Here is an 18,427-nt window from a genome sequence, read left to right as displayed (position 1 = left end):
TGCCTTGGAGGTTAGATGTCAATGCATCTGATAGCCCACTGCTGGACATGCCACAAAGTTGAGCAAAGTTCATAAGTTGAGGAGCCAGATGTGATCCACATCTGGTTCCTTAACTTTTAGTCACTAAGCTTCATTAAAAAGATGTATTCAGCTTAGTTTTACATTTTTGTTTAAAACTACACCATTAATTATTTCACTGCATATAATGTATTTTTTAACAAAACCTAATTTGTTTTAACTTTATTTCAATTGCTTTTAACTGTTTTTGAAATATTAGATCTAAATCATTGCAAGGTGCCTTTGATAGCAATGAGCTGTCAAAATGTTGCTGGGCAGGGCCTCTGGTTCTGCCACCATTCATAGTCTAATCTACCTCCTGGAAAGAAGGCACCCATCCCATTGGTGTTGCAGCAGGTAAATGCAGCTGCAGGATCAACGTGCTAAATGTGGGCAACAGGTTAGATCAACCATGATCCAGTCTGATGTCTTAAAGATCTGTTGACATCAGGTTTTCTACTTCTGCAGACACCAGTAGTAATTTTATTTATGCCATGAAATGGCCGTTTAAACCAACAATACAATAATGATCAGTGCTTCTCGTTCTGAATGGAATTGCTGATATTTAACTTTTTTAAATCATAGCAAGTTAGGTGTTCCCATATACATAGGCTCAATTGTGGAAATTCTGAACTTGCTGTTAAGCAAGTAGTACTACCTCTGTCAGTAATCTCCATTGCCAATGGTAGAGTTCGATCCTCCTGAGATCTCCCAGCATTTACGTTGGGGGATTATTGCGTGAATATTATGCATATCAAACAAAGGGAAAGGTGAGTTCCTTTTTCTTCATTAATTTATGTTCTTGTTTAATATTTTTAGGTGTTCCTGGCATTTTACCTAACTTTTCAATTCTTTATTTTTAATCTGGCATATTTTGTGGGGTTGGCTTGCTCTGTCCAATGTTGGATGCCTGAATGCCACTTGGAGTGACGTCTTTGGGGTCCTACCCTATACATAGTTCTAATACTTGCGTTCTCCAGTTTGGAGGTTGCATATTTTAATGGGCTTTTTTTACTTTAACTGAATCTCTTTCAACATCAGTAATTCAGACAAAGCATTTGGGTAGCAGCATCATCATTAGAACTCGCTGTACTTTTAGATTTATGTTTAATCTTAAATACAAACTGGTAACTGCTGGCACTGCAAACAGCTGAATATGTAGTCTTAGTATTTATTGCTAGGACCAGTAATGGCATAATCACCTGCAGTCCGTTCCTGGACTTTCCCTGGCCACCTGTTCACATGAAGGGATGGGTTTCCATGGAGCCAAGTCTGCAGCTAGATTCTGTAAGGCATCAGTTGGTGGGTCAGTTATTCAGACTCAGTCTCCTGGACAAACTGTGCTTAAACTCACTTTTCCTGATGCTGAAATGATCCTATTAACTTGTTTTTATTTGAGGTTAGGAGTTTTTGCTGGTATTGAAAATAGTACACCTGTGTAATCAATATATCAATGGAAATGGCACTTAAGTATCTTTAGCGCTTTGAATTTATTGTATGGCATAAAGTTAAAACTAATTGCCCTGCTCAAAGTCATTTGAAATAGAATGACATGATATATAAAAGAAAAACTTGCATTTATTTAAAGGATTAACTTCATGTAAATAAAGGTCCAATCACATAGACCAAGTTTCAGGATTCCAGTTCTGCGTGGATGTAGTTGTGTGTATAATTAAAAACAATTGATATGCAATTTAATTTGTATACTAAAATAAAAGCAAACTCCTTTGCATACTGGAAATCTGATAAAAGTGGAGTATGTTGGAGATGCCCAGCAGGTTAGTGTGTAAGGAGCGAAGAGTTATATTGGTAGTATTTTATCTGAATTAAGAGTTAGTTATGCACCAGAAACAGATTTGCGCACAATAACTATTCAAACCAAAATTTTTTTCCTCCTCTAAAACTTTAACTTGCATTCCAAGGAAAGGATTGCTGGCCAATTAGTTTGTATTTTACATGGTGTGGAGAAAACTGCTTTGTTACAAGTACTGCTTTTGTTGGCCTAAGTTGGGGTCATTTGAGTAACGGAACTTTAAAGTTGTTATATTAAGTTCATGTTTTTATCTTTATTAGATCGATATGGGCTTGGACAGGCTGGGCGGTTGCCTGCCACTGTGAATGCCATGAGAGTTCTGAACACAAGCACAGAAGTGGAAGCTGCAGTTGCAGATGCCTTGGTAATAATTCTTTGAATAGTGGCTTATAGGCTAAAATGAATGTACAGTCATAAAAATTGTACCTTTTGGAGAGCAGGTTATGAAAATGCTCCACCTTGGTACCTAGCTTTTCATCAATATGAAATCCATCATTTCTTATTTTTGCATGAGATTATTGTGACGTGTTTCTTGACATTTGTATGTGACTGGAATCTGTTTTTGGACAGTTTTGAATAATTTCATATATTGATGCACAATTGCTCGTATTTTAGTTAATTATTATTTTTCATATGGGCGTACCATCCTATAGAAAGGCCAGAGTTGCCGTCATTGGAGATTTGCCACAGTGTAAGAAATGGGAGGAGGAGGAGGCCACAGACTCACAAGCCTGCTCCCTCATTCATTAACTTCATTGGTGATCAGAGCTTTTGCCTCAATACATTCCTGCCCAATACCCTTCAGTCTTTATTCGTCATGTTCCAAAAATCTATTTTGGTCTTGAATATGATGATTCAAATCAGCAGCTTACTTGGTGAAGAATTCTAAAGATTTACAACCCTCTGGGAAGAAATTTTTCTTTGAATTTTAAGTAACCTTTCTACTAACCTAAGATTTATGCCCCGTATTTTTAGATCCCCAGCAGGATACTATCCTTACAGCATCTTCCCATTAAATCCCCTCAATCTTTTGTGCTTCAGTGAAAATGCAATCTCTTTATAGGCAATCCTCCTAAAAGATTCTAGTCCCTCCTAAGAGATTCCACTCCCCCTCCCCCAAAGGATTCAATCCAGTGAGCCTTCATTGTGCTGCCTAAAAGAAAATATTATTCTATATGTTCTACAATATATTGTCTGTTACCCAATCCTGTCCATGTGGATATGTTAGTTTTAACCTCTGAACACTGATTTTGCACAGTAACCATTTATGTGGTACCTTATCATTGTGCCTTACGTCATCAAAAAAAATTTCCACAAAACCATGTTGACTGCCTAATCACGTTAGTCTTTTCTGATTTCTCTGTTATCACTTTAATAATAGATTTCAGAATTCTCCTAACATCAGAAACAGGAGTAGGAGTAGACCATTTGGCTCTTGACCCTATACTGCTGTTCACTGAGATCATGGCTGATCTTCTTCCTCAATCCCATTTTCTTGCATTTTTCATTTATCTTAATATCCAGAAATTTATTGGTCTCTATTTTGAATAATGCCACTAACTGACCCTCCACAGCCGTCTGAGTGGAGAATTCCAAAGAATCACTGTGGAAAATTTCTCTTTGCCTCAATCCCAATGGCCAAGCCTTTTTTTGCTGAGATGGTGACAGCTGGTTCTAAACTCTTCAGCCTGTCAAGCCCAAGAGGAATTTTGTTTGTTTCAATAAGATTTCCTTGTATCTAAACAGTAGAGAATACAGGCCCAGTCTACTTGATCTCTCCTTGAGGAGCAAACTAGCCATCCTTATAACCAGTCCAATGAATCTTTGCTTCACTCCCTTAATGGCAAATTGGGTAAGAAGACTAAAACTGTAGTGTTGAGTCTGGTCTCCAGTTGTACAGCTGTATTCAAATCATCACATAATAAAGGCCAACATGCTGTTTATCCTCTTACTTGCCTGCATAACAAATGGTATTAAGTTAGCTGGCCCACAGTTCCCTACTATCTCTTGTTCCTTTGTTAAATAGTGATATTTTATAATTACTGTTTTCCAATCAACTGTGATGTTTCCAGAATCAAGGGAATTTTGGCCTGCAGCAATCAATGTATGTGTTATCTCTGCAGCCACTTCTTTTGGAACCCTAAGATGTAGACCGTCAAATCTATGGTACTTGCCCTTGCTTAGTCTCATCAGTTTGTTTAGCTCTTCTTTGCTAATAATACTTATTGTTTTAAGTTTCTCGCTCACATTTGTCCTTTGCTTACCTCCGTGTTTAGTATGTTTTAGTTTCTTCAAATGTTAATCTCTGCCATCTCCCTTTTTCCCCTTTGTTAATTTCCCTGTTTAAATTTCTTAATGTTTTTCCTGTTTTCTTTTAATGTTCTTGCCAAAGGTTTTATTATCTCATTTTATTTTTGTTAACTACGTTGATTCTTTTTTGAATCTTTGCTATTTAATAAAATTACTGCAATCCTGAAGCTTTTGCAACTAGCTATCTATTCATTTGCAGAGCACATCACCACTATGTCACTATATGTACTTTTATTTTTCCTTAGTTTTTCCAACAAAAAGTACCTTTTTGTAAGTTGCATGTTCTTGTAATTTTAAAATATCTTTTCCTACATGAGATAACCAGTGGCTGTCAATAAAACCAAATTCCTACTCTCTGAAGCCAACAGTTGTCCTTCTGCTATTATTTATCAACTATCTAGTGGCATGAGGGAGACTTTAGCTTCTTGTGTTGTCAACTCTTTTTGTTTTCCCCTCTTTGGCCCTTTTTTTTGTCTCATGTTCTCAATTCTATCCCTTTTTTTCAGCTTCTCATCCTCTTGCTTACCCTCTCTTCCTTCTATACTGTAAATGAGTCTCTAGTTCTTTATTAACTAACTTTAGGACATTGAAGGACACCCTAGATACATACGGTACTAAACTGCTGGTAAGTTTTTCCCCGATACTGCACGGAGCCAGGTGCAGTTACAATTAGACTACTGCAGTGAAATGATTTTGAAGGTTGATTAGTAATTTCAAGTCACTTAAGTTGTACATTTATTTGGAACATTGTTATTTGCTCAGTCAAGGGACTTTTTAAAAACAAAATCTATTTTTGAACTATATAAATGAACAATGAACATGGGCTGTTCCTTCTAGTATTTAGATCTTGCATTGGCGTACTATCTGGGTTTTGGTATTCCCCTCTCCCATTTGTTTAGCTTTTGTAATCTGGAAATTAATTCTGAAAATAAGCATCTCAATCATCTCTTTTAAATGTCTTGTCTTTTTTTGTGTTTAATTTGCTTTAATGAATTCATCATTCTTCTGCTGCAAAATTTATTCAATAATTCTTCTTTTGACATGATTCTCTCTACTTTCTTCCCTGAAAATTGTTTTGCTGCAATCAGCTGTTAGGAGACTCCAGGACAAAGGTAGTAGTGTTTTTTGAACCTGTTTTCTTCATCAATCATTCTGTTATTCTTTAGCTGTTTTGTTTCTTGTTCCAGGCTGTTAGAATACATACAGTAACAGATCAGAGGTGAACTATGTTCACAGTTGTGGATGTGTGCTTTTGCTTTACAAATTTGCTTGCTGCCATACAAGAAGCCTCAGTACAGAGCTATTGAGCAACCTTGTGTAGATATGTAGTAACAATTGGCGCAGTACAAAGATGAGTAGATGCTTATCACGATCATGCACAGCTGAAAATTAATGATTACAAAGTGGGAAGCAGAGGGTCCAGTGGGTGAATGACCTTTTATTTTCCCATCTCTGGAATATTTTTAATTGAATCCAGCTAGATGGGATAGCTATTTTTGGCTCTTTGGACCAAATTGGACATTAGATTGGCCAGCCTCAATTCAGTTCTGGTGAAATAAAAAAGCAGAAAATGCTTCAAATATCCAACACGTTTGTTCGAACAGATGTGAATATGTCTAATTTGGACTGCTTTTCCAAAAGTAATTTGAAGTGGGCATACACTCAGATCATTACTTGTGCCCTTCACAGATGTTTCTGTTTAAAAATATACAGCATCTTTTTTTGAGAGTTCAGCGCAGCGTCCACAGCTGAAACTGGCCGCAGATTGATTATCCCCTATTTACTTTCCAAATTAACATTCCCACCCTTCATGAAAAACAAAGAAATGTTAATACAAGAAAAGAAACTTGCTTATTTTCATCTCTAAGGATCTGTTGTTTTGTGTATTACAACATGCTTTTGATTATTCTTAATAACACGCTTAACCATTGCACCTTTTCTTGTCCACAGAATTACTGTGGACAAGAAAAGGTGCAATGGTTAAGTATGTGAACTAGAAGGCGCCAGATGCATTTATTCTGTTTGGTGGGAAGAATATAAAAATAAAATAGTGAGAAAGTTTTAAATATTAATCAGATTTAACTTGGTCTCCATGAACTTGAAACATGTTAAGTTCATACCCTGACCTGCAAGCAGTTAGCAAGCAAATTGTAAGTTGATCTTTATTTTGAAGGAATTGAATTGAAACATTAATAAAGACTTGCTGATATTATGCAGGAATTCAATGGGATTATTCCTGGAAAGCTGAGAGAAGTTTGGTGTCCATATCCAAGGATGTAACCTCAATTCAGCAGATTCATAGTTGGGAGGACGGTGCTCCTGGGAAATGAGGTTTAGGGTAGATCTCTGTGTACAGGAGTGTTTTCTGCATGGCTGAAGACTTCAGAATTATTAGGGGCCATGGCCAGTTATTGAGGGTTGTGATAAGAAACTCCTTCCATCAAATTGATTGTAAAACTTTGGATTTCTTTACAGTAGAGACGATGGATGCTCAGCCACTGATTATGGTCAAGATTTAGAAAGGCAGATATTTGGACTATATATAGGCAAGAGTGAATGTAGCTTTAATTTCTTACTGGTTTGGTCATGTGAGTTTCTTACCATTATGGTCATATTCCAACAAAACTACAACCACTTCCTTACCAATACATTGCACTAGCTTACTTTCACTCTTGTATATAGGAATCAAGCAGAAAAGTGGTCGAATTTCAACCATGATCATGTGGGAAGATGAAGTAAAATCTCAATGCTTTATTTCTTTTTTTTAATAATTTGGCTCATCAAGTAGGGAAACTGGATTAAATGAGTAATGAGAACAGAAAGTGATGGAAATACTCAGCAGGTCAGGCTGCATCTGTGGGACAAGAAACAGCTAACGTTTCTGGATGAAGACCCTTCATCAGAAGTGGGAAGGAGATTTTAAAAAAAAGCTTGTTCAACTGCAGGGAGAGGCAGGGCCTCTGATATTGTAAAACTGAGATGACCATGGGGGATAAGCTATAAACAAGGTTATCTGATCAGTGAGTGAATCTGAGCAGTTGGAGTGAGGACAAAGACAAAAGAATGTGGGAGTCACAAAATTCAGAGCAGGAGAACATGCCTAGCAAGTTGGGCATGTCTTCCACTCCCAGAGGTAAGGAAGGGGGGGGGGGGGGGGGGGGAGTGGAGGGGTGGAAACAAGCTAAACCAATAGGACAACTGATGTTGCCTCAGCTTCTTTGATATATTTCCCCCTTTTTCCTCTGGGAATGGATGATATGGCTAGCCTGACCTGCAGGTTATGTCTTACTGCTCTACTTTTCACAATTCTCTCTTTAACTGCTTCCATTCATTCATTGACTAGGCAACCTTGTTCACAGTTTATCTCCATGGTCACCCCATTTTTACCCTATCAGAGGCATCCCTCCTTGTGGCTTAACAAGCTTCTGTGGTCTTTCCCAGATCTGATGCAGAATCTTAAACCCAAAATGTTAGCTCTGGTTCTTTTCCCACAGATGTGGCCAGACCTGCTGAGTATTTCCAGCATTTTCTGTTTTTGTTTTTAGATTTCCAACATCTGAATTTTCACTGGACTGAACTAGTCATCATTGATTGAATTCTTTGCCTAATATTTGAAGTCAGTCCCCAGATCCAGTGATGAGGATGTTTACGAGTTTAAAAAAATGTATTTTGGGTTTTATCAGAATATACTATAATCAAGGGATGTTGGTGAGTCTTAATAAAACTTCACATAACTCTCTTAGAAGCCTCTTACAGTTTTAAAATCCTCCTTTTAGGAGGAAGCATTGAACTGTTAGAGCAGGTACAGTGCATAGGTTATTGTTAATGTGAATTCTTGCAAATAGGGTTAAAGCCTTTGAGTTTTTTTCCATGAACTATGCAAATTATGGGGCAAGGTGATTCCGTTTTTCTGCAATTAAAGGACAGGCTAAAATGGAATACAGTAAAGGAGTTTGGAATGAAGGTGTACCAGATTATGCACAAGAGATTTGGAATAGAGAGACCAAGCCTGCATGTGTAACTGACCCCTCCCCCCAAAGTGTTCTCAAATCCAGATCTGGCAGCACATCCTGTTTATACTCTGCAACCCCAGTTTGTGCTCCAGACTAATCACTGGGATTTCCAAACAATCAGATACTGGATTTTCAGAGTTTTTCTGTTCATAGACGTGCAGAGGTTTGGCATTCACTTGCAAAATTAATGGATCTTGTATCTTGTATCTTATATCATATATCTTATCTTATAAATTGTTGATATCCAAAATTAGGTTAAGGCAGTGGTTGAAAGGATATGATAAAGTAGATAAATATGATTATAACTAGTTGCTCATATTGAGGCCAACACTGACAGATTAGTTGAGCAGAAAAGTCTGTTTTTATGATGTGACCTTGGTAGGTACTTATGCTTTGTTTTTCATTTTATAATAAATTTATAATAAATTCACAAACTTGTGATACATGATGAGGAAGAATAGTGATTGTGACAAGGAACCTATTAAAACATCATCCTATCTACATTTACCATTTTCCAAAGCCTTTCTGACTACTCAAATGAACTAGATTTTGATTAAAATGTCAGAAACAATTTTGAATAATATACTTCTATCAGCATCATAATATATTTTGTTGAAGCAATGATTTTATCTCCCTTAAGTAAATAGTACAACTGAAAACAAATCATTCCATTTTATGAAATCTCTCTTTCTTTTGCAATGAATAACCAAGTTAAAATTTATGCTGATAGGACAAAGCAACATGTAGCTGCAAGTTGTTGGACTGGTGCATACAGACTGTCATTGCACAAGGAATGTTTGATTGGAAAAGTGTCACAGTCAGGTGCAAATTCTGCTCAGATGTTGGGTGTTATCATCGTCAGGTTAGAATAACACAAGTAAAACAACTAGCTTGAAGTATTTGCATGAAGTTCCGCTAAGCTGTGTTTACATTTAACAAGTTAAATGGAAAGATAAGCTACTTATGTGCAATAGCTGCAACTCTTGTGCATGAAATTTTTTTTAAAAAAAACTTTGTTTTCACACTTAGAAAAAACCTGTAAGGAGGCGATACGAGCCATATGGTATCTATTCTGATGATGATGCCAACAGCGATGCTTCTAGCGCTTGTTCAGAACGATCTTATGGTTCCAGAAATGGAGGTATTCCACACTACTTGCGTCAGACAGAAGATGTGGCAGAGGTCTTAAACCACTGTGCCAGCTCAAATTGGTCTGAAAGGAAAGAAGGGCTTGTAGGCCTTCAAAATCTATTAAAAAGTCAGAGAACATTAAGGTGAGACTGAAAAATATACTATTAATTGTAGAATCTTTTCAGCTCTGCTCCTCAAATTTTATTAAATAGTATGTTCAGATTTATGTTTGTAATAAGTTAAAATTTCAAGACCAGTCTTCAGTTTTTATTCAAGCAAAGTGGAAGATTCAAAAGTTGCATCAATATTGATACATATTTGGATTTTATGATCAACAACATTATTAATATTAACCACTTTAAAATGGGTTGACATTTTTATTAGAATGCTGCATATTCTGTCAAAGATCTACAGTAGGTGCTAATATTCAAGTTAATCATCTTGCCATGTGGAGCAGAGTCAGTTAAAACCAGACTAGCTGATGTGCACATAAATCTTCAGTCAAAAATTGAAAATATTTACTAAATGTTTCTGGGTATGGTAAATTGGTAAGGTTGCACCACTTTGTCTAAGGTTAAGTTGAAGTCAAAAAGCCGAAGTGGAGTTTATAGTCATGCACAAGCACATGTATGCACGGGTGTAATGAAAAACTTGCTTGCAGCAGCATCACTGGCACATAGCATCAGATACGCAACGTTCACAAGAAACATATAAATTAACATAAATTATGCACAGTTTTTACAAGAACACAAAACAAAAAAAAGACAAAGTCCATTGTAGTGCAAAGTGGTCAATAGCACATATGGCAGTTTTCTTTGCTAAACTTCACACTATTTGCCTTTAAAAGAAAATGCAATATGCTTGAGCTTTTGTACTCAGAATGCTGATAAAATTCTCTGACATTTTGAAAGCAAATTTCATTTTTCCCCCAATGTTAAATCACTTTGCAGTTATTGCAAGTTGGAAGACTAAAAAGGCTAGGATATATACACCGAATGGTAGGACTCTGAGAAATACTGAGGAACACAGGGACCTTCGAATACATGTCCAGGATTTCATGAAACAATGGTATAGGTGGGTGAGGTGGTTAGGAGTGCATGCTGGATACTTACCTTCATTAGCCAGGGTATAGAACATAAGTGCAGGGAGTTTATGGCACAACTTCTTAAAATATTGATTAGACCACAGCTGGAGTACACTGTGCATTTTTGTTCCCAGCACGAGAGGAAGGATGTGATAGCTCTGGAGAATGTTCAGAGGAGATTTACCAGAATGACATCTGGGATGGAGCATTTCAACTGTCAGAAGAGACTGGATAAATTGAGTTTATTTTCCTGGGAGCAGAGAAAGCTGACAGGGTGGAGGGGGGACCTGTCAGAGGAAAAGGGAATACAACATTATGAGGAGTATAGACAGGATAGTTAGAGAGGTATTTATAACCAAGTGTAAGGTAGAGGAGATTGAGGAAGAAGTTTATTCACTCTGTGTGATTGTAATTGAGAGCACACTGCATAAGGGAATGGTGGAGACAGGTACTCTGACAACATTTCAGAATTATTTACGTAAGCACTTGAAATACCATGTCATAAAGATTAAGGCCTGAGTGCTGGAAAATTGGGATTACTATTGAACTTGAAGGCCAGCACAGACAAGTGGACTAAAGGACTTGTTTCCGTGCTGAATGACTGACTCTGACATCCTTGAGCTCTGTTTTGAAATAAAATCTCTTAATGACCACCATTTAAAAAAAAAACCTGAAGTCAGAGTCAAACTCGAGTTTATTGTCATATGCACAAGTACGTGTATGCACAGGTGCAGTGAAAAACTTACTCGCACATAGCATAATATAAGCAGCATTCACAAGAGCATAAATTAAACATTGTACACAATTTTTACAAGAAAAAAAACACAACTAGAACAAAAAAAACGAAATCCATCTTAGTGCAAAGTGATCAGAATGGTCATAGTGTTGATAAACTGTAGTGGTGATCTACATATCATTTACTTTGCAGCCGTGTTGAATTGAAGCGTTTGTGTGAAATCTTCACTCGTATGTTTGCAGATCCTCATAGCAAGGTAACTGCTTTATAAATAGCTTTTGCAAGCAACCTCTTGCACGTACATGTAAACAGCTTTGTGTGAATGCATGTCACTTTTAAAGCTATTTGTTTTCATGGTTTACATGCACAGATTTAAACTTATTTATCGTGGAAAATTGATTTGAGAAATGTTTTTATTTCCTTAAACAATATGGGCTTTCATATATGTAGATGAATTAGATTTGGTTATTAAATGGATAATTTTTTTAGAAAATGAATAAATTTGAATATTTTCATAATTTTAATGTTGAAAATCTTTATGCAGTGATCCCAGCACATATAGTTTGCAACAAGCAAGAACAGATTTTTAAAAGCAGATCTTGCATTTATCCTACATTTCCTCAATACATTTCCTTTAAACCTTAGTCCTAAACTACAATACTTTTCACTTGATATTTATTGAACATATTAGTGCAGGTTACACAATTTTATGAAAAATTCAAGTGCTAATTTTTTGGGAGAATATTTCAGAAAATTAAACTGCAATAAATAAAGCCCAGATTTTAATGTGCTAGAGTTTGTATTTTGGCCTGGAGCACCTGTTGAAGGTAAAAAGTTATTTGCATTTTACCCATACCTAAAAAAAAGCTTTATTATGAAGTGATTGATGTATGTCAGTAACCACAGCAGTGCACTGTTGCTTTGAAGTCTACTGCATTAATCAATGGTTTGTTTTCTTGCATGTCCTGTCCTTTGTTGGAACTCACAACAGAGAGTAAGTGTTGTTTTTACTGTTCACTACAAGCTAACAAATATAACAAAGCCTTTGAAAGTAAACTGAATTTCAGAGGAATAGTTACTTTAAAATATTATGAAAGACTTTCTCTGATTATTTCCTGCATTTATTAAAACAAATAGACCTTTTCAGGGAGGCTACTATCTACCTTTAAATGTTTGTTCACTGAAAATCTAGTAACATTTAATAAGTGTTAGCAGTTCTTTTAAACTTAAATTACAATCTAATTGTAGTGTTAATGTATCAGTTTTGATGCAATGTAAACATTGATTTTGTAGTTTTTGAACTTGCTGCTGGTATTTCCATAAAGGAAGTTAATTTACACTAGGGCGAGTCAGTTTAACTTGTATTCTTATTATATATTTGGTATAATGGGAAGACTAATACGTAACATTTTTTTAAAACCATGAACAGTTAAACCATGATTTTAACATGGGGAAGATCTATATCTCCTTTAGTATAATCTTCAGGTATGAACTGTGGCTGTGAGCTGCCTCATCTCTTTGGTTAATTGTATTTTCCATTCTCAACTGCAGTAAAAAAAATAACGAGCAAAGAGAGAATAAATTAATAGAGTGGAGTTTATCATACAAAAGGGAAACCATAGGCACATAAATTGTAAGCGGTTATTAAAGGAGGGATGAGTCTGATTACGGACCAAGAAGGAGCTCTCTGCATTGAGGAAGAGGACATGGCTTGAATATTTAATGAGTATTTTGGGTTGGTCCTGTCCTGGAAAAGGATGTTCTCAAAATCTATGTATGAGAGACAATTAGATGGGGTGAAAATCAATAAGGAGTAAGCGCTAGGAAGGCTGGCTAAGTGTAAAGTGAACAAGTCACCTGGTCTAGGTGAGAGGAATTACAATTTGCTCAGGGAAATGGAAGAGATGATTAAAATAAACTTGTGTAATCTTTCAATCAATCTTGGATCAAGGTGAGTTTCCACATAATTGCAAAATAGCAAATTTAACAACTATGTTCAGAAAGGTGTGTAAAGACATAGCTGGCTCATTGCTCGTTTTAATCTTTTGGGAAATTTTTAGAAAGAATGATCAAGGAAGAAAAAAATTGAAGGTACTTAGCCAACACACTTCTGTAAATTGCAAATGAAAACCAAAAATAGACTGGAACTGGAGGTCTGAAGTACAAACAGAAAATGCTGGAAACACTCAGGAAGTTGGGCTGCTTCTGTGGAAGGAGAAACAGAGGTAACTTTTCAGGTTGAAGACCCTTTACCAGAACTGAAACGTTAACTCTGTTTCTCCTTCCATAGAAGCAGCCTGACTAGCTGAGTGTTTCCGGTATTTTGTGTTTTTATTTCTAACGGGCAATTTCTATTTGACTGACCTGAATATCTTGAAGAACCATCAGGGAAGACTGATGAAGGGAATGCAGTATTTAACATCTGTATGTATTCGCAAAGGCATTTGTCAGAAGTCCCATATAAGAGGTTGGTTATCAAAATTGAGGTCCATGAAATACAATGGTAAATGGCAGCAAGGATATAAAATTGGCTCAGAATGGAAAGTAGATTGCAAAGGAGATTGAGAGAAGATTTAATAGAAGTGCAGAAGATCACAATAAAGTAAATAGAAGCTATTTCTTAAACCAAATGTTTCAAAAAATCAGAGGACAGAAAGCAAATGGCAAAAGATGCAGGAGTGATTGCAATTTGGATCTCCCTGCCTTATAAGGCTGGTGAAAGCAGAATCGGTTGTACCTTTCAGCAGTGATTTGGATAGGTACTTGTGGGGAAAAATAATTGTAGGGTTATGTTGAGAGAGCTGGGGAGCAGAACTAACTAATATGGCCCAGTATGGACTTGATAGGCCAAATCTCAGTGCCAAAATGATTACATGATTCTATTGGTTTGTAAACAAGCTGAACTAGCATTAAATGAGGGATTTTGATTCATTTACCAGATCAGGTACACTTGATTTCTGATTTGGGTTATTCCTTCTCAGTTTCAATTCATCAATTAAGTACTAATGTTGCAAAGAATGGTATGAAACTTGCCTATGTGTTCCAGCAGATTTTTTGATTGTGACATCAGACTGTTTTCTTGAATCTGTAGGGTTCAATTCCTGTTGTGCTCCAGCAATGAACATAATTTCTTTATTTAATTTTAGGTATTCAGTATGTTTTTGGAGACTTTGGTAGATTTCATCATAATCCATAAAGAAGATCTACAGGATTGGTTGTTCGTACTCCTGACTCAGCTTTTAAAGAAGATGGGGGCTGATTTGTTAGGTTCTGTGCAGGCAAAGGTTCAGAAGGCACTAGATGTCACCAGGTCAGATCAGGCAGTTTCACTTAATTCTTTCTTAATTTCTCTTCTCTAATATTTTGAAAATGTACTTTGTTTTTAGTGTGCTATTATTTACTGTTTTCTTTAATGATCTAGTTTAATTGCTGACCTTTGGATGGTTAGTTATGACTTCTTGAATAGATTCAGTTTTTCTTAAGTTAGAAATTATTGTTGCTTTGAGCAGTGATCTTGGAGCAACTGCCCCTGTCTGCAGAGCTCATCAAATGGCAGCCAGCAAAGTGTCTACTGAGCTTTAAGACAAAGGAAAAAAATATCATCCTGAATATTATCAGGTGTAAATCCCGTCTTTGTTATGTGGCCTGATGTAATCCATGATGCAAGGATGGTATTTCTGTTGCTAATACAAAAATTATCATTAAATCTAAATATACACAAAATCTGAAATGGAAATGGAAAATTCTGGAATGCTTGGCAGGTCGGGCAGTATCTGTGGATAGGGAAACCCAGTGAGAGTTGATGACCTTTCATCAGAACTAGCCAGTTTGGATAAAATCTGGAAAGGCTGGTTATCTGAATTTATTGATTTTTAGTGTTGGAGCTCCAGATCAAGGGCCTTGACCTGAAACGGCAACTGTCCATTTCCCTCCACGGATGCTGCCTGTTAATTCCTGTTGCAAAACTTCGGGAATAACTTCCCTGCTACTCTGCAATGGTTTGGCAAATGCTTGTTCCTCATGATGAAAAACAAATCTTCCAGTCAATGTCACATTGCTCCTTAAGGGAGCTTGTGGACACCATGGTTGCCATGTTACATGCCACATTACATGCAAGTTGGGAGCGGGAGTTGGCCACTTGGCCCCTCTGAAGAAGATCACAGCTGATCTGATTGGAATGTCAATAGCTCACTCCTGTCTATACACCATAACCTTTCACCCCCTTGCTTCTCAAGTGTCTGTCAACTTCTGTCTTAAGAACATACAAAGATTCTGATTCCACTGCCCTTTTGAGGAAGAGAGTTCCAAAATGTGCAACTCCTCATCTCTGTTTTAAATAAGCAACTTATGTTTTTTTTTGTTCCATACTCTCCTCTCAACCCTGTCAAGAACCCTCAGGGTTTTGTATGTTTTCATTAAGTCCCTGTCAATATACTAAACTCCAGCAGATACAAGCCTAACTTGTTCAACCTTTCCTCATAAGACAACCTGCCCATTCTAGTAATCTAATAATCCTCGTTGAACTGCTTTCAATGCATTAGCATCCTTCCTTAAATACTGTACACAATACTTCACATATAGTCTTAGCAATGCACTATATAACTGAGGCTTATTCTTTCTACTTTTGTATCCAATTCCCCCCAACAATAACATTGTTAGCTTTCCTAATTATATGCTGTATTCACATAGCAGCCTTTTGTGAAGCCTGCATCAGCAGCAAATCGTGCACTACATGATGGTCATGCTTCAGAAATACTTGATTGGTTTCAAAGTACTTTGGAAGGAAAGTTTGCTTCTTCGAATCAGATTGGAAAATTAAATCAGATAAATTTATAACAAAATACTGTGGAGGCTGCAAGTTTGAAATAAAAACAGAAAATGCTGGAAAATATCCAGCTGACCAACATACATTGAGAAAGAGAGATAATTAACAGTTCCACATAATGATCTTGCATTACAGCTGGAAAATGTCATGGAATAGCTGATTTTAAGTTAAAAGCCAGGAAAAGAATTGAGTGTTGAAGTTAGAAGGAAAGAACAAAGGTGAAGATCTGCATGGGATTGTAATAATTTGGAGGTCAAAAATTATGATGATGCAGGTCAAAAGGGATGTTGAGGTGTGTTTTAAAATAAATCTAATATATAATCATAAAATTTTGAAAGAATATCTGAGCATAATCATTAACAAGTAGCAAAGCCTAGAACAATAATCGTAATCCGTTCAGAAAAATACACTAACACTTCTTTATTTCACTTTTAGAGAGTCCTTCCCATTTGACCAGCAATTCAATATTCTTATGAGATTTATTGTGGATCAAACACAAACGCCTAACCTCAAGGTTGGTATACAAATTCAATTTGGTATAAACAATTCAAAATATCTGGTTTCAATTTCACATTAGTTTTTTTTGGGGAGGAACATCTCTGAATTAATGTTTTAAGCTTTAACTTTTAACCATGGCCTGAACTAGTCTGGGATTGAAGGGGTGAAAATCCTCTCTTTTGAACCAGTTCAGAATTTTTACCTGACATTCAATTAATGTTACATATATGAAAAAATACTTGATACTTAAGCTCTTGGGGAAAGGGTGACTGTTTTTTCTAATTTCTCCATTCAGAAGATTAAGATGCATGGGATCCACAGTCACTTGGCTGTTTGGATCTATAATTGGCTTGCCCATAGGGTAGTGGTCAATGGGTCTTATTCTGGCTTGTGATCTGTGATGAGTGGTGGTCTGCAGGGATCTGTACTGGGGCCTTTGCTGTTTGTGATATATATAAATGACTTGGATGAAAATGTGGATGGGTGGAATAGTAAGTTTGCAGATGACTCACAAATTGTTGTCATTGTGGACAGTGTAAAAGAATGCCAAAGGATACAGTGGGATATAGATCCCTTGTGGAGAAATGGCAGGTAGAGCTTAATCTGGGTAAGTGTGAGGTGTTGCACTTCGGGAGATCAAATGTAAAGGGAAAGTACACAGTTAATGGCAGGACCCTTAACAGCATTGAAGTACAGAGGGATCTTGGGGTACGAGTCCATAGTTCCCTGAAAGTGGCTGCACAAGTTGATTGGGTGGTAAAGAAGACGTATGACTTTATTACTCGAGGCATTGAGTTCAAGAGTCAGGAAGTTATGTTGCAGCTTTTTAAAACTCTGGTTAGGCCTCATCTGAAGTATTGCATTCAATTCTGGTCACCCCATGATAGGAAGGATGTGGATGCTTTGGTAAGGGTGCAGAAGGGGTTTACCAGGATGTTGCCTGGTTTAGAGGGCAGGTGCTAAAAGGAGAGGTTGGCCAAACTAGGGTTGTTTTCTCTGGAGTGGTCAAGGCCGAGGGGGAAACCTGGTAGAATTTTATGATTATGAGAGGCATAGATAGAGTAGACAGCTAGTATCTTTTTCCTAGGGTCAAAATGTCAAATACTAGCGGGTATGCATTTAAACTGAGAGGCAGAAAGTTCAAAGATGTGCAGAGCAAGTTTATTTTTTTTACACAGAGTGGGGGGTGCCTGGAATGCGCTGCCAAGGATGGTGGTGGAGGCAGATATGATAGAGGTGTTTAAGAGGCATGTAGATAGGCACATAAATACACAGAGAATGGAGGGATATGGACCATGTGCGGGCAGTAAGGATTAGTTTAATTAGACATCATTACCTTAATTAGTTCAGCACAACATCGTGGGCCAAAGGGCCTATCCTGTGCTGTACTGTTATGTTCTGCACAATTTTATATTGAGTCAATGACTGATTGGCACTTAATAATTGGGACAGGTGGATCTTAATGACCAAGTTTTTAAAATGAAAAGAAAAAAATGCCAATGAGCATTTTTCCTTTGTCCTGGTATGAATACTACTTCATCATCTTGCTTAGATTATTGTATTTGCCTTCCTTTGACAGAATTGTTGGAAATAGTTGCTGAGCTAATTTGGTTGGTGTACCCTTTCCTACTGATTATTTACTTGAGTCCAAGATTACTTCCTCATTAGATTCCTTATCTGTCAGTGTTTGGACAAGTAGCTGAAGTACTTCCAAAAAAATGTTAAGATTGTATTTGTAGATTAACTCAGAATACACAAGAAAATAGGGGCATGGGTGGGCTACTTGGCCCCTCAGGTCTGCCCCATGGTTCAATGTGATCCAGGCTGATCTATGCTGGCCTTACTCTTCTGAGGAGTTACTCTTCTGTGCCAGCTCCCCATAACCCTCAATTCTTCAATCTTTCAAGTGTTTATTTATGTTCACTTTAAATATACTTAATGATCTCACATCAGCCACTCT

The 18,427-nt window shown here is 36.9% G+C and overlaps 1 protein-coding gene across 1 annotated transcript in view; it reads left to right on the top strand.

Annotated features, from left to right (window-relative positions):
- clasp1a (cytoplasmic linker associated protein 1a) overlaps window positions 1-18,427 on the top strand; it is a 218,541-nt gene that overhangs the window by 150,367 nt on the left and 49,747 nt on the right. Inside the window, exons 25-30 of the mRNA XM_052029250.1 lie at window positions 2,131-2,234; window positions 9,223-9,467; window positions 11,337-11,400; window positions 12,136-12,138; window positions 14,291-14,454; window positions 16,405-16,483. Coding sequence (XP_051885210.1) covers window positions 2,131-2,234; window positions 9,223-9,467; window positions 11,337-11,400; window positions 12,136-12,138; window positions 14,291-14,454; window positions 16,405-16,483 — 659 coding nt within the window. The remainder of the gene's footprint in view (window positions 1-2,130; window positions 2,235-9,222; window positions 9,468-11,336; window positions 11,401-12,135; window positions 12,139-14,290; window positions 14,455-16,404; window positions 16,484-18,427) is intronic.

Source organism: Pristis pectinata, chromosome 1 (genome assembly GCF_009764475.1).
Source record: "Pristis pectinata isolate sPriPec2 chromosome 1, sPriPec2.1.pri, whole genome shotgun sequence".
In the NCBI taxonomy this organism is placed as follows: Eukaryota; Metazoa; Chordata; class Chondrichthyes; order Rhinopristiformes; family Pristidae; genus Pristis; species Pristis pectinata.
This window is presented reverse-complemented; position numbering and strand designations above follow the sequence as displayed.